This window comes from Orycteropus afer, unplaced genomic scaffold (genome assembly GCF_000298275.1).
Source record: "Orycteropus afer afer isolate SDZICR_OR568_19922 unplaced genomic scaffold, OryAfe1.0 scaffold00272, whole genome shotgun sequence".
Classification (NCBI taxonomy): Eukaryota; Metazoa; Chordata; class Mammalia; order Tubulidentata; family Orycteropodidae; genus Orycteropus; species Orycteropus afer.
This window is the reverse complement of record NW_006921859.1, coordinates 2,289,497-2,301,517: the sequence shown is the minus strand read 5'-3', so window position 1 is coordinate 2,301,517 and position 12,021 is coordinate 2,289,497. Positions and strand designations below refer to the sequence as shown.

The window sequence follows — 12,021 nt, the reverse complement described above, 5'->3', positions numbered from 1 at the left end:
CAATTTTTCCCTCTTTTTGGTTTGTAGTTGTCCTCATTTGCCAATTGATGTCTCTGGTTCCCTGTTTACAATCTTGTAGGCTTCTTTACTTTGGATACTTCCATAGCTGGGTTGGTTTCTGGGTCATATCATCATGTGTGTTAATGGTCAGTTGTTGTTGGCTGTTGTTGCTTCTCTGTCCAAAGGGCTCCCTTTAGCATCTCTTGTAAGTTTGGTCTGATTTTCACAAATTCCCTTAATTTCTGCTTATCTGGAAATGTCCTAATTTCACCACCATATTTGAGGGACAATTTTGCTAGGTACATAATTCTTGGTTGGAAATTTTTCTCTCTCAGGGTTTTATATATACCATTCCATTGTCTTCTTGCCTGTATGGTTTCTGTTGAGAAATCCGAGTTTAGTCTTATTGGTTGCCCCTTGTAGGTAACTTTTTGTTTTTCCCATGCTGCTCTCATGATTCTTTCTTTGTCTTTGGTTTTGCTGAGTTTGATGACGATATGTCTGCGTGATTTTCTTTTGGGGTCTATCCTGTTTGAAGTTCGTTGGACTTCCTGAATGGATATATTTTCATCTTTCATCATACCAGGAAAATTCTATTCCAACAAATCTTTGACAATTTTCTCTGTAGTTTTATTTGTCTCTTCCTGTTCTGGAATTCCAATTACATGTAGCTTATTTCTTTTGATGGTATCCCCCATGAACCTTAGGCTTTCTTCATTTTGTTTTGATCTTTTTTCTGATTGATCCCTTTCCAAAGAATTGTTCAGGATTTTGCCTATAATCTCACTAATTCTATCTTCCATTGATTCAATTCTGCTCCTTTGCCCATTCAATGTCCCATCTATTTCTGAAAATTTAGTATTAATCTTCTGGATTTCTGTTGATTTTGTATCATTTCTAATTTTTCATTTATTTTGTCATTTTGTTCTTGTATCATCTTTTGAAATTGTTCTAGCATTTTCTCTGTGTTTTCCTTGATCTGTCTCTCAATTCGTTGAAGATATCTAAATATAATTCTTTTGAATTCCTTATCAGGGAGTTCCAATGCTGCATCTTCCTCAGGGATGTGTTTTGGGTCTGTATCCTGGTCCTTTGTTACTTCTGCTTTATCTTGCTTCTTTGTATGGACTGTGATGCTCTGTTGTCTCTGAGGCATTGTGATGTTTTTGTGTTTATATTTAATTGGTGATTGTATGTTGGAGTGACATGCCCATGATTTTTGTTTTCTTTGTATGTTATTTACGCAAGCAGGGTAAAATGCTCCTCTGTTGGCTAGTTGACAGCACTTATACACTCACCACCTGTCTCCTTTCCTGTTGTCAGCCTCTCGTATGTCCCTGCCAACCTTGGCAAAACAGAGCCTATTCACAGGTCCCTGGAATCCAAATGAGAATAGTATCACTTTAAAATCCAAAATGGTTGCGACTTGTAAAGATTCAAAATGGCTGTACCCTTGGTCACTTTAAATATCCAAAATGGCTGCCACTTGTAAACATTCAAAATGTCTGTGCCCTCAGTCACTTTAAATATCCAAGATGGCCACTGCTTGTAAACATTCAAAATGGCTGTGCCCTCGGTCACTTTAAATATCCAAAATGGCTGCTACTTGTAAACATTCAAAATGGCTGCACCCTTGGTCACTTTAAATATCCAAAACAGCTACCTCATGTAAACAATCAAAATGGCTGTGCCCTCTGGACAGTAGAAAGTCAAAAGCTCAGGTTGTCTCCTTCCTTGCTGCTGTTTCCCTTCCTAGTCATAGGCCACCAGCACAGTTGTCCCTTGCAGCCCTTGGTGACCAGGGTTAATCTTTAGGTCAATTTTCAGGTCTCAACACCACTTGGAAATATTCAGGCTGTTGGTCCCATCAGAGTAGCTGACAGTCAGCAGTTCCAGTCATCTCTGTACTCATTGTTTCTGTTCAGGTTTTTCCACTAGTTGGCTAATCCACTTCTGCATAGTTCCTTTCAAAGCTCAGGGCTCCAGGATTATCTTCTGTATCTCTGTCAATTGCTTTTTCTTTTCTTTGTTGAAGAGGGTCTGTGTCGCATGTCTGCCTATTCCTCCATCTTAAAGCAAAAATCAGTACTTCATTTTTTAATTGCCAAAAGAAATTCCATTGTATCTGCTCATCAGTTAATGGATATTCATTGGATTTTGAAATAGTCTACAAGCGCACATTCCTTCCCATCTAATGAGCAAGTAGTGGGTCTGTGGTAGAATTCTTGCCTTCCATGTGGGAGACCTAGTTTAATTCCCAGCCAATGTACCTCAAATGTAGCCACCACTCATCTGTCAGTGTTGCTGAACAGATTTCAGTGGAGCTTCTAGACGAAGTTGGTCTAGGTTTCTTCCTAGTTATGTCTGATATCTAGGAATAGCTTTATTTCAAACAGGAATTACTCACCCCACAGCCCACATGTCTAGAGGTTAGCATCAATAAGAACTGTGAGAGAGGCAGTAAGATCAGATGCAAGGAAGATGGTAGAGTTTAACAATGGAGCAAATGACTAGCTCCTCTTGTTTCCACTTGGTGCCAGCACTGTAGCCATCCCATCTGAGTGTGAATCCAGTCTCTAGGAACTGGTTGCTATATTGTAACCTTTCCAGTGGAGATCTGCTCTTGCTCCAGAACAGGAAGAGACAAATAAAACCACAGAGGAAATTGTCGAAGATTTGTTGGAAGATAATTTTCCTGGTATGATGAAAGATGAAAATATATCCACTCAGGAAGTCCAATGAACCCCAAACAGGATAGACCCCAAAAGAAAATCACCCAGACATATCAGACATATCTAGCAAAATCCAGAATGTGGGAAATTCCACTGGCCAGCTGCCAGCAAAGTGGGATCCAGGCAGGGTGGAGTTAAAGAGACTAGTTTGTCACAGTCCCTTTCTATCTCCCAAGCTCATCCTCTGTCTCTTTCCTCCTGAAGGCCTCCTATCTACTTGTGCATGGGGTTGTCATGAGTTGAAGGCATCTAACAACAACATTGAGCACATAGAGGCTCAAGTAAGTGAATAAGATGGCTGTCAAGTCAAGTAGTCTGGAGCTGCTTACAAATCTGGGTATGTTCCATTTTCAAAATCCCCGCAACAAAGGAGGAGAGTTAAAATTATGAAAAAAAGAGGGAAAAAAATCAAGACTCAAGTCTTTAGGGAGTAGTAACAAAGAACGTAAGAACCTTGGTAGTTGGTAGTTAAGTGTTTGACTGCTAATCAAAAGGTCAGTGGTTTGGACCCACCAGCTGCTCTATAAGAGAAAGATGTGGCAGTCTGCTTCCCTAAGGATTAGAGCCTTGGAAACCCTATGGGGCGTTCCATTCTGTCATACAGTTGCTATGAGTTGGAATCAACTCAATAGCAATGGGCAACGAAGAAGATAATTATACCTTAGTGTTTGTATTTTTAGAATTTGGCTGGAACTGAGTATTATTTTATAAATGCCATGACTAGGGAAGTCTATGTGAAGGAGCCCTGGTAGTGCAAATGGTTAAGTGCTCAAGTGCTAACTGAGAAAGGTTGGTGGTTGGAACCCACCCAGTGGCTCCACAAAAGAAAGACCTGGGAATTTGCTCCTGTGAAGATTACAGCCAAGAAAATCCTATGGGACAGTTCTACTTTTTCATAGTGGGTTACTTACTGTGAGTTGGAATTGACTGACTGCACCCAACAATAACAATGTTTGGTTGCTTTAATTGAAAAGGTTCAGTGAATATGAATGAGTAAAAAGTATAATGTTACCCTCAACCCAGTCAACCACGTGTTCAGACCATGAAGCTGCAGTCTGAGTGGCAGCTTATCCAAATCACAGACACAGTGTCTTAGAGGAAGCAACGAGCTAAGCAAACACAAGTTAGAGAAAATCAAACCTACTTATGTGATGGACAGTGTCCCAGAACCCAATCTCCCCCTGCTTGTGGACCAGGGAAGGCCTCATTTCCTCATCCACTCTGATGCAAGAAAGACTTACTGGAGAACTGCAGTTCAAAGCCCTTGCTGGTGTTTTCAGCATCAGTGATAAAATCAAGCCACAGACTGCTGGATGTGCTGTTCAAACTCATTCCCAACATTTCAGAGCGGCTGAACACTCCCAGTAAACGGGCGGAGTTGTTGTTGCCATCGTAGACCTGCACACAGGAGAGACATCCAACCTAGTATCATCAGGATAGCTTCATTTCAAACAGGAATTACTCATCCCACAGCCCAGATGTCCAGAGCTTAGCACCAGTAAGAACTGTCAGAGAGGCAGTGAGACATCAGACACAAAAAAGATGGCAGAGTCGAGTTTAACAATGAAGCAAATCACTAGCTCCTCTTGTTTCCACTTGGTGCCAGTGCTGTATCCATCCCATCTCAGTGTGAATCCAGTCTCTAGGAACTGGTTGCTATATTCTAACCTTTCCAGTGGAGATCTGCTCTTGCTCCTTCAACCCCCATATGGCATCAGCTTACCCATCAGCAGCCTGGGGAGGTTGGGGTCGGGCTGTCTGACTCCCCAAGCCATCTGTTCTTGCAGACAGGCAGGCTGAATGCAGCAGGCATTTCTACATTGCTAAACACTCAATTTTGTCCTTCCAGTACATGAGATAGCCACCTTTCTGCTTGACTCCACTGTACTGGAGCAGTGGCCTCAGTTTCAACCACTTTGGTGGACATGGTCCCTGGGATCCAGGCAGGATGGAGTTGAAGAGACTAGTTTGTCATGGTCCCTTTCCATCCCCTAAGCTCAGCCTCGATCTCCTTCCTCCTAAAATGAAGGTCCCAGCTAGGGCCTGCTGGGCTTGCCAGGGATGGAAGCATGCAGGCATCTGGATTTCCTGACTCCCATCTGTCCCCTGAACTTCTGAGTATCACCAAAGACAACAATCATCAGAATAATGAACTGGCTCCCCAGGTTTCAGGGTTGCCGCTCCTTTCCAGATAATTGTACAAACAACAACAGAAGTTGTGATTGAGTGAAAGACCCCCTGGTGCTTTGGTAAATATCAAAGATGGGATCTATGGGTGGGTGATGAATATTTGTACGTGGCACACAATGTGGTGCCAGCTGCCAGCAAAGTAGAACAATATTTCCATTTGACTATTTATGAAGCACAGCTTTCTAAAAGAAACCATTCTTCAAGCTAACAGTGCTGTATATTACAGAGATTTCCGCTCCTGGGAATCTCAAGTCTGTTTCTAGATCCTATATGCAATTGTTTTATATCACTGATAGACTGAGAGAGACACCACTGAGATGAGACAGACATAGAGATGACACTGCTTTAGAGTTTAGTGTACTGCTGCATCCAAATTGCTATAAAGGATATTTTACCCATTAAAACGTGTGTTTGAATGAATGAACCAAGGCATTAATCATCATTGGTTGCTAGCATCACCATTAAGAGGAAGAAGTAGATAGCATGTGTTTTTTGATAGAAGACACACCACCACTTATGGATTTATGTTGCAAAAAAAAAAAAAAAATAGTAATAATAATAAATCTTGAATCAGATCAAGCCTGTAGATCCAACTTCCAATTTAAAATATATAATATAAAGTGACATGAAATGATATCCCAAGAATGTAATTAGCAAAATCCAGAATGTGGGAAATTCCAAGGGACGAATGATCTGATTTCTTTAACAAATAAATTACAAAGGAAGAAAAGAGATAATGAAGGAAAAAAAAAAATCTACAGATTTACAAATACCTAAGAGACAACCAATCCAATGTGTGGACCTTATTTGTATTCTGATTCAAACAGAATATAAATTTGAGAAACACTATGACATTTATGCCACCACTCATCTATCAGTTTGTCATACTGTGGTGGTTTGTATGTTGCTGTGAGGCTGGAGGGTATGCCACTGGTATTTCGAATATCAGCAAGGTCACCCATGGTGGAAAGGTTTCAGTGGGGCTTCCAGACTAAGATAGACTTGGAAGAAGGAAGGGGCCATGCACTTCTCAAAGAATTGGCTAGTAAAACTTTATGAATAGCAGTAAAACACTGTCTGGTATATTACTGGAAAACTTTATGAACAGCCCTGAAACATCATCTAATACAGTGCTGGAAGATGAGCCCCTCACGTCAGAAGGCACTCAATACACGACTGGAGAAGAGCTCCTTCCTCAAAATAGTCAACCTTAATGATGTGGATACAGCAAAGCTTTTGGGACCTCCATTTGTTGATGTGGCATGACACAAAATGAGAAAAATAGCTGCAAACATCCATTAATAAGTGGAACATGGAGTGTACAAAGTATAAACCTAGGAAAATTGGAAGTTGTCAAAAATGAAACGGAATGCATAAAAATCGATATCCTAGGCATTAGTGAGCTGAAATGGACTGGTTTTGGCCATTTTGAATCAGACAACCATATGCTCTACACCAGGAATGACAAATTGAAGAGAAATGGCATTCATTATCATAAAGAATGTTTCAAGATCTATCCTGAAGTACAATGCTGTCAGTGATAGGATAATATCCATATGCCTACAAGGAAGACCAGTTAATATTGTTGTTGTTGTTATGTGCCACTGAGTTGGACCCGACTCATAGCAACCGCTCCTTGGGTTTCTGAGGCAGTATCACTACGGAAGTAGATTGCCCAACCTTCCTTCTGAGGAATGGCTGTGGGTTTGAACCACCAGCCTTCTGGTTAGCAATCAAGTGCCTTAGGCACTAAGCTAACAGAGCTCCTCTGTTAATACTAGTATTATTCAAATTTATGCACCAACCACCAAAGGCAAAGACAAGGAATTGAAGATATTTACCAGCTTCTGCAGTCTGAAATTGACCAAACATGCAATCAAGATGTGTTGATCATTGCTGGCAACTGGAATGCAAAAGTTGGAAACAAAGAAGAATCACCAGTAGTTGGAAAGTATGGTCTTGGTGATAGAAACAATGCTGGAGATCGCATGATAGAATTTTGCAAGACCAATGACCTTCATCGCAAATACCTTTTTTCAACAACAGAAATGGTGGCTATACATATGGACTTCTCCAGATGGAATACACAGGAATCAGATTGACTACATCTGTGGCAAGAGGCGATGGAGAAGCTCAATATCTTCAGCCAAAACAAGGCCAGGAACAGATTGTGGAACAGACCATCAACTGCTCATTTGCAAGTTCATGTTGAAGCTGAAGACAAAACAAGTCCACAAGAACCAAAATATGATCTTGATTATATCCCTCCTGAATTTAGAGACCATCTAAACAATAGTTTTGATGCATTGAATACCAATGACTGAAAACCAGAGGAATTGTGGGATGACATCAAGAATATCACCCATGAAGGAAGCAAAAGGTCATTAAAAAGACAGGAAAGGAAGAAAAGACCAAAATGGATGTCAGAAGAGACTCTGAAACTTGTCCTTAAACAGAGAGTAGCTAAACCAAATGGAAGAAATGACAAGATAAAAGAGCTGAATAGAAGATTTCAAAGAGTAGCTCAAGAAGACAAAGTCAATTATTATAATGAAATGTGCAAAAACCCGGAGTTAGAAAACCAAAAGGCAAAAACATGCTTGGCATTTCTTAAGGTGAAAGAACTGAGGAAAAAATTTAAGCCTCGAGTTGCAATACTGAAAGATTCTATGGGCAAAATATTGAATGATGCAGGAAATATCAAAAGAAGATGAAAGGAATACACAGAGTCACTGTACCAAAAATGGTTGATGTTCATCCATTTCAGGAGGTGGTATATGATTAAAAACCAATGGTATTTAAGGAATAAGTCAAAGTTGCACTGAAGGAGTTGGCAAAGAAAAGGCTCCAGAAATTGACAGAATACTCATTGAGATGATTCAACAAATTGATGCTGCATTGAAGACACTCACTAATCCATGCCAAGAAATTTGGAAGACAGCTACCTGGCCAACTGACTGGAAGAGATCTATATTCGTACCCATTCCAAAGAAAGGAGGAGCTCTGGTAGCGTAGTGCCTAAGGCACTTGACTGCTAACCAGAAGGCTGGCGGTTCAAACTCACCAGCCACTCCTTGGAAGGAAGGTTGGGCAATCTACTTCCATAGTGATACCGCCTCGAAAACCCAGGGAGGGATTGCTATGAGTTAGATCAATGGCACATAACCACCACAACAACAACCAAAGAAAGGTGATCCAACAGAAAATGGGAATTATCGAACAACATCATTAATATGACATGCGAATAAAATCTTGCTGAAGGTAATTAAAAAATGATTGCAGCAATATAGTGACAAGAACTTCCAGAAATGCAAGCTGGATTCAGAAGAGATATCATTGCTGATGTCAGATGGATCTTGGTTGAATGCAAAGAATACCAGAAAGACACTTACTTGTGTTTTATTGATTATAAAAAAAGCATCCAATGTGTATATCATAACAAATTATGGGAAACATTGAGAAGAATGGGAATTCCAGAACACTTAATTGTGCTCATGAGGAACCTGTACATAGACCAGGAAGCTGTCATTCAAAAAGAACAAGAGGATATTGCATGGTTTAAAATCAGGAAGGGAGTGTGTCAGGGTTGTATCCTTTCACCATACTTATTCAATCTGTATGCTGAGCAAATAATACAAGAAGCTGGACTATATGAAGAAGAGCATAGCATCAGGATTGGAGGAAGACTCATTAACAACCTGCGATATGAAGATGACTCAACTTTGCTTGCTGAAAGTGAAGCTGACTTGAAGCAGTTACTGAGGAAGATTAAAGACTACAGTCTGCAGTATGGATTGCATCTCAACATAAAGAAAATGAAAATCCTCACAAGTGGACCAATAAGTAGCATCATGATAAATGGAGAAAAGATGAAAGTTGTCAAAGATTTCATATTACTTGGTTCCACAATCAACACCAAAGGAAGCAGTAGTCAAGAAATCAGAAGACGTATTGCTTTGGGCAAATCTGCTGCAAAAGACCTCTTTAAAGTGCTGAAGAGCAAAGATATCTCTTTGAAGACTAAGGTGCACCTGAACTAAGCGGTGGTATTTTCAATCGCCTCATATGCATGTGAAAGCTGGACAATGAATAAGGAAGACCAAAGAAGAGTTGATGCTTTTGAGTTGTGTTGGTGAAGAATACTGAAAATATCATGAACTGCCAGAAAAACTAATAAATGTGGCCTGGACAAAGTGTAGCGGGAATGCTCCTTGGAAACGAGAATGGCCAGAATTCGTCTCACCTACTTTGGTCATGTTGTCAGAAGGGACCATTCCCTGGAGAAGGATATCATGCTTGGTAAAGTGGAGGGTCAACGAAAAAGGGGAAGGCCCTCAACGAGATGGATTGACATTGTGGATGCAATGATGGGTTCAGGTATAGTGAGGATTGTGAGGCTGGTGCAAGACTGGGCAATGTTTTGTTCTGTTGTACAGAGGGTCACCATGAGTCAGAGCTGACCTGACAGCACCCAACAACAACAACATGATACTTATGAGATAATTGAAATTTGAACACTAACTAATATACAATGGTATTAAAACTATTGTTAATAAATAAAATGTTTAACTGGAACAGGATTTTTCCTTAATTTTAAAGCATAATTCATTCTGATTCACTAAGAACTGTCTCATTACAATAACGTATTTACTGTAGAAAACTCACCCCCCCCCCAAAAAAAAAAAAAAAAACCAGAAAAATACAAAGAAAATAAAAACTTGCAGTAGCAATGGCTTGCTGGTGACTGTCTTCCCAGGCTTTGCTCTGTGTCTACCTTTTCTTATATCTATATATTTCTTTATATTTTAAAAATTAAAGTAAGATCAAATTATAAATACTATATGGCAACCTACTCTTTCAGTTAATATGATGTATACATATTTTTCCACAACAGCATCTGAACAGCTGCAGGGATTTCCATCATGATATTAAACCCCATCCACAATATAATTATTCATACATCAGTACCCAAAATTGTGCCTGGTTCATACCAGGCACTCAGTAAATCCATAATAAATAAATGAACCAATGTTTTCTTTCAGTACTTTTGTCCTTGACTCTACCTGGAATTTATTTTGGTTTATGGTATAAGATAAGGAGCTCTGGTGGTGCAGTACCTAAGGCATTTGACTGCTAACCAGAAGGTTGGTGGTTCAAACCCACCAGCCACTATGCGGAAGGAAGACTGGGCAATCTACTTCCATAAAGATTTACCGCCTCGGAAATCCAACGGGGGTCACCTATGAGTCAGAATCGACTCGATGGCAGTGAGTTATTTTATTTTATTTTTTTATGGTATAAGTTAAAATTCTTCCTGTTGGTAAACCATTTGACCAAATGCTGTTTGTAACTATTCTGACCACCACCAATTTTCAATCCACCTTTATCTTATTTTGTTGTTGTTGAGTGCCATTAAGTTGGTTCTTACTCATCGTGACCCCATATATAACAGAACAAAATGTCACCCAGTCCTGTGCAATCCTCACAACTGTAGGTATGTTTGAACCTATTGTTGCAGCCATCAGTCCGTCTTGTGGAGGGTCTTCTTTTTTGCTGATCCTCTACGAAGCATAATACACTTCTCCAGGGATCCGTCCCTCCTGATAATGTGTCCAAAGTAAGCAAGACAAAGTCTCACCATTTTCGCTTCTAAGGAAGATTCTGGCTGTACTTCTTCCAAGACAGATTTGTTTGTCCTCCTGGCAGTCCGTGGTATATTAATTATTATTTGCCAACACCATAATTCAAAGGCATCAACTCTTCGCTCTTCCTTTTTCACTGTCAGCTTTCACATGCACATGAGGCAATTGAAAATACCATGGCTTGGGTCAGGCGCATCTTAGTCCTTCCTCAAAGATCTTTGCTTTTTAACACTTTAAAGAGGCCTTTTGCAGCAGATTTGCCCAATGCAATATGTTGCTTGATTCTATCATTAGCAGTTATACAAACAATGGTATTTGGTTTTGTCTGTCAACTTTCTTTTCTATTCCATTAGCCTATCTTTTTTTAAAAAATTCCTGTGGTTGAACCACACTGTGGTAGTTTCTGTAGCTTTATGAACTATTTAAATATTTAGTAGTACAAATCTCCCTCATTCATCTTCTTTGTTTATTGTGGTGAAAATATGCACAACAAAATATACAATTTCTGTATGTACAATTCAGTGACACTGATTACATTCTTCAACTTGTGCAACCATTTAATCTTTTTTCAAATATTGGTCTTCTTTTTAATGTTTTATATTCTCCCACATTTATTCTTTTAGATAAACCTGAGAAGAATTTTCCCAAGTCATAAAAAAAAAAAAAAAATCCTTGCATAATTTTGACTGAGTTATGCTGAAAACATGGAATAACTGAGGAAAAAAAAATATATTAAGTCTTCCCTTCCAGGTATATGATGTCTGGATCCATTTAATCAAGCTGTCTTTTATGTCTCTCAGTCAATTCTGTACTTATTTCTGTTCATTTTGACATCTTGATTGCTATTGGGGATGGACTTTTGTATACATTCATATTCTAACAGGACATTGCTTAGCTTTAAGAACAATGCTCTGATGGTCCAGTCTATCACCATACAGTTAAAACCAGTTGCCATCTAGTCAACCCTGCCTCATCACGGTGACCCATGTGTGTCAGAGTAGAACTGTGCACCATAAGGTTTTCAGTGGCTGAATTTTTTGGAAGTAGATCGCCAGAAGAAAGCTTCCAAGGGACTTCTGGTGGACTCAAACCTCCAAAATTATGGTTAGCAGCTGAATGTGTTAACGCTTTGTACCACCCAGGGTCTCCCATCATTAGACACAGAGGATAGGAATGTGTCTCTGAGAAATGCAAAAGAATCTATGCACATCTACTCTTTAACTCAAAATGCACGAATAGCAGAAGAGAAACCAGATGACTGGGACCTTCTAAAAATTAAATTTTTATGTGCCTCCAAAGACTTCTCCAAAAGCGTCAAAAGAGAACCTACATATTGGGAAATAAATATTTGGTAATAACATATCTGACAAAGGACTTATCTCTAGAATTTATAGAAAACTCCAACACCTCAATAACAAAAAGACGAACAATCCAATTCAAAAATGGGCAGAAGACAT

At 39.5% G+C, this 12,021-nt stretch overlaps 1 protein-coding gene across 1 annotated transcript in view; it reads right to left on the bottom strand.

Moving 5' to 3' along the window:
• CSMD2 (CUB and Sushi multiple domains 2) overlaps positions 1-12,021 on the bottom strand; it is a 972,087-nt gene that overhangs the window by 259,428 nt on the left and 700,638 nt on the right. Inside the window, exon 23 of the mRNA XM_007950414.1 lies at positions 3,974-4,130. Coding sequence (XP_007948605.1) covers positions 3,974-4,130 — 157 coding nt within the window. The remainder of the gene's footprint in view (positions 1-3,973; positions 4,131-12,021) is intronic.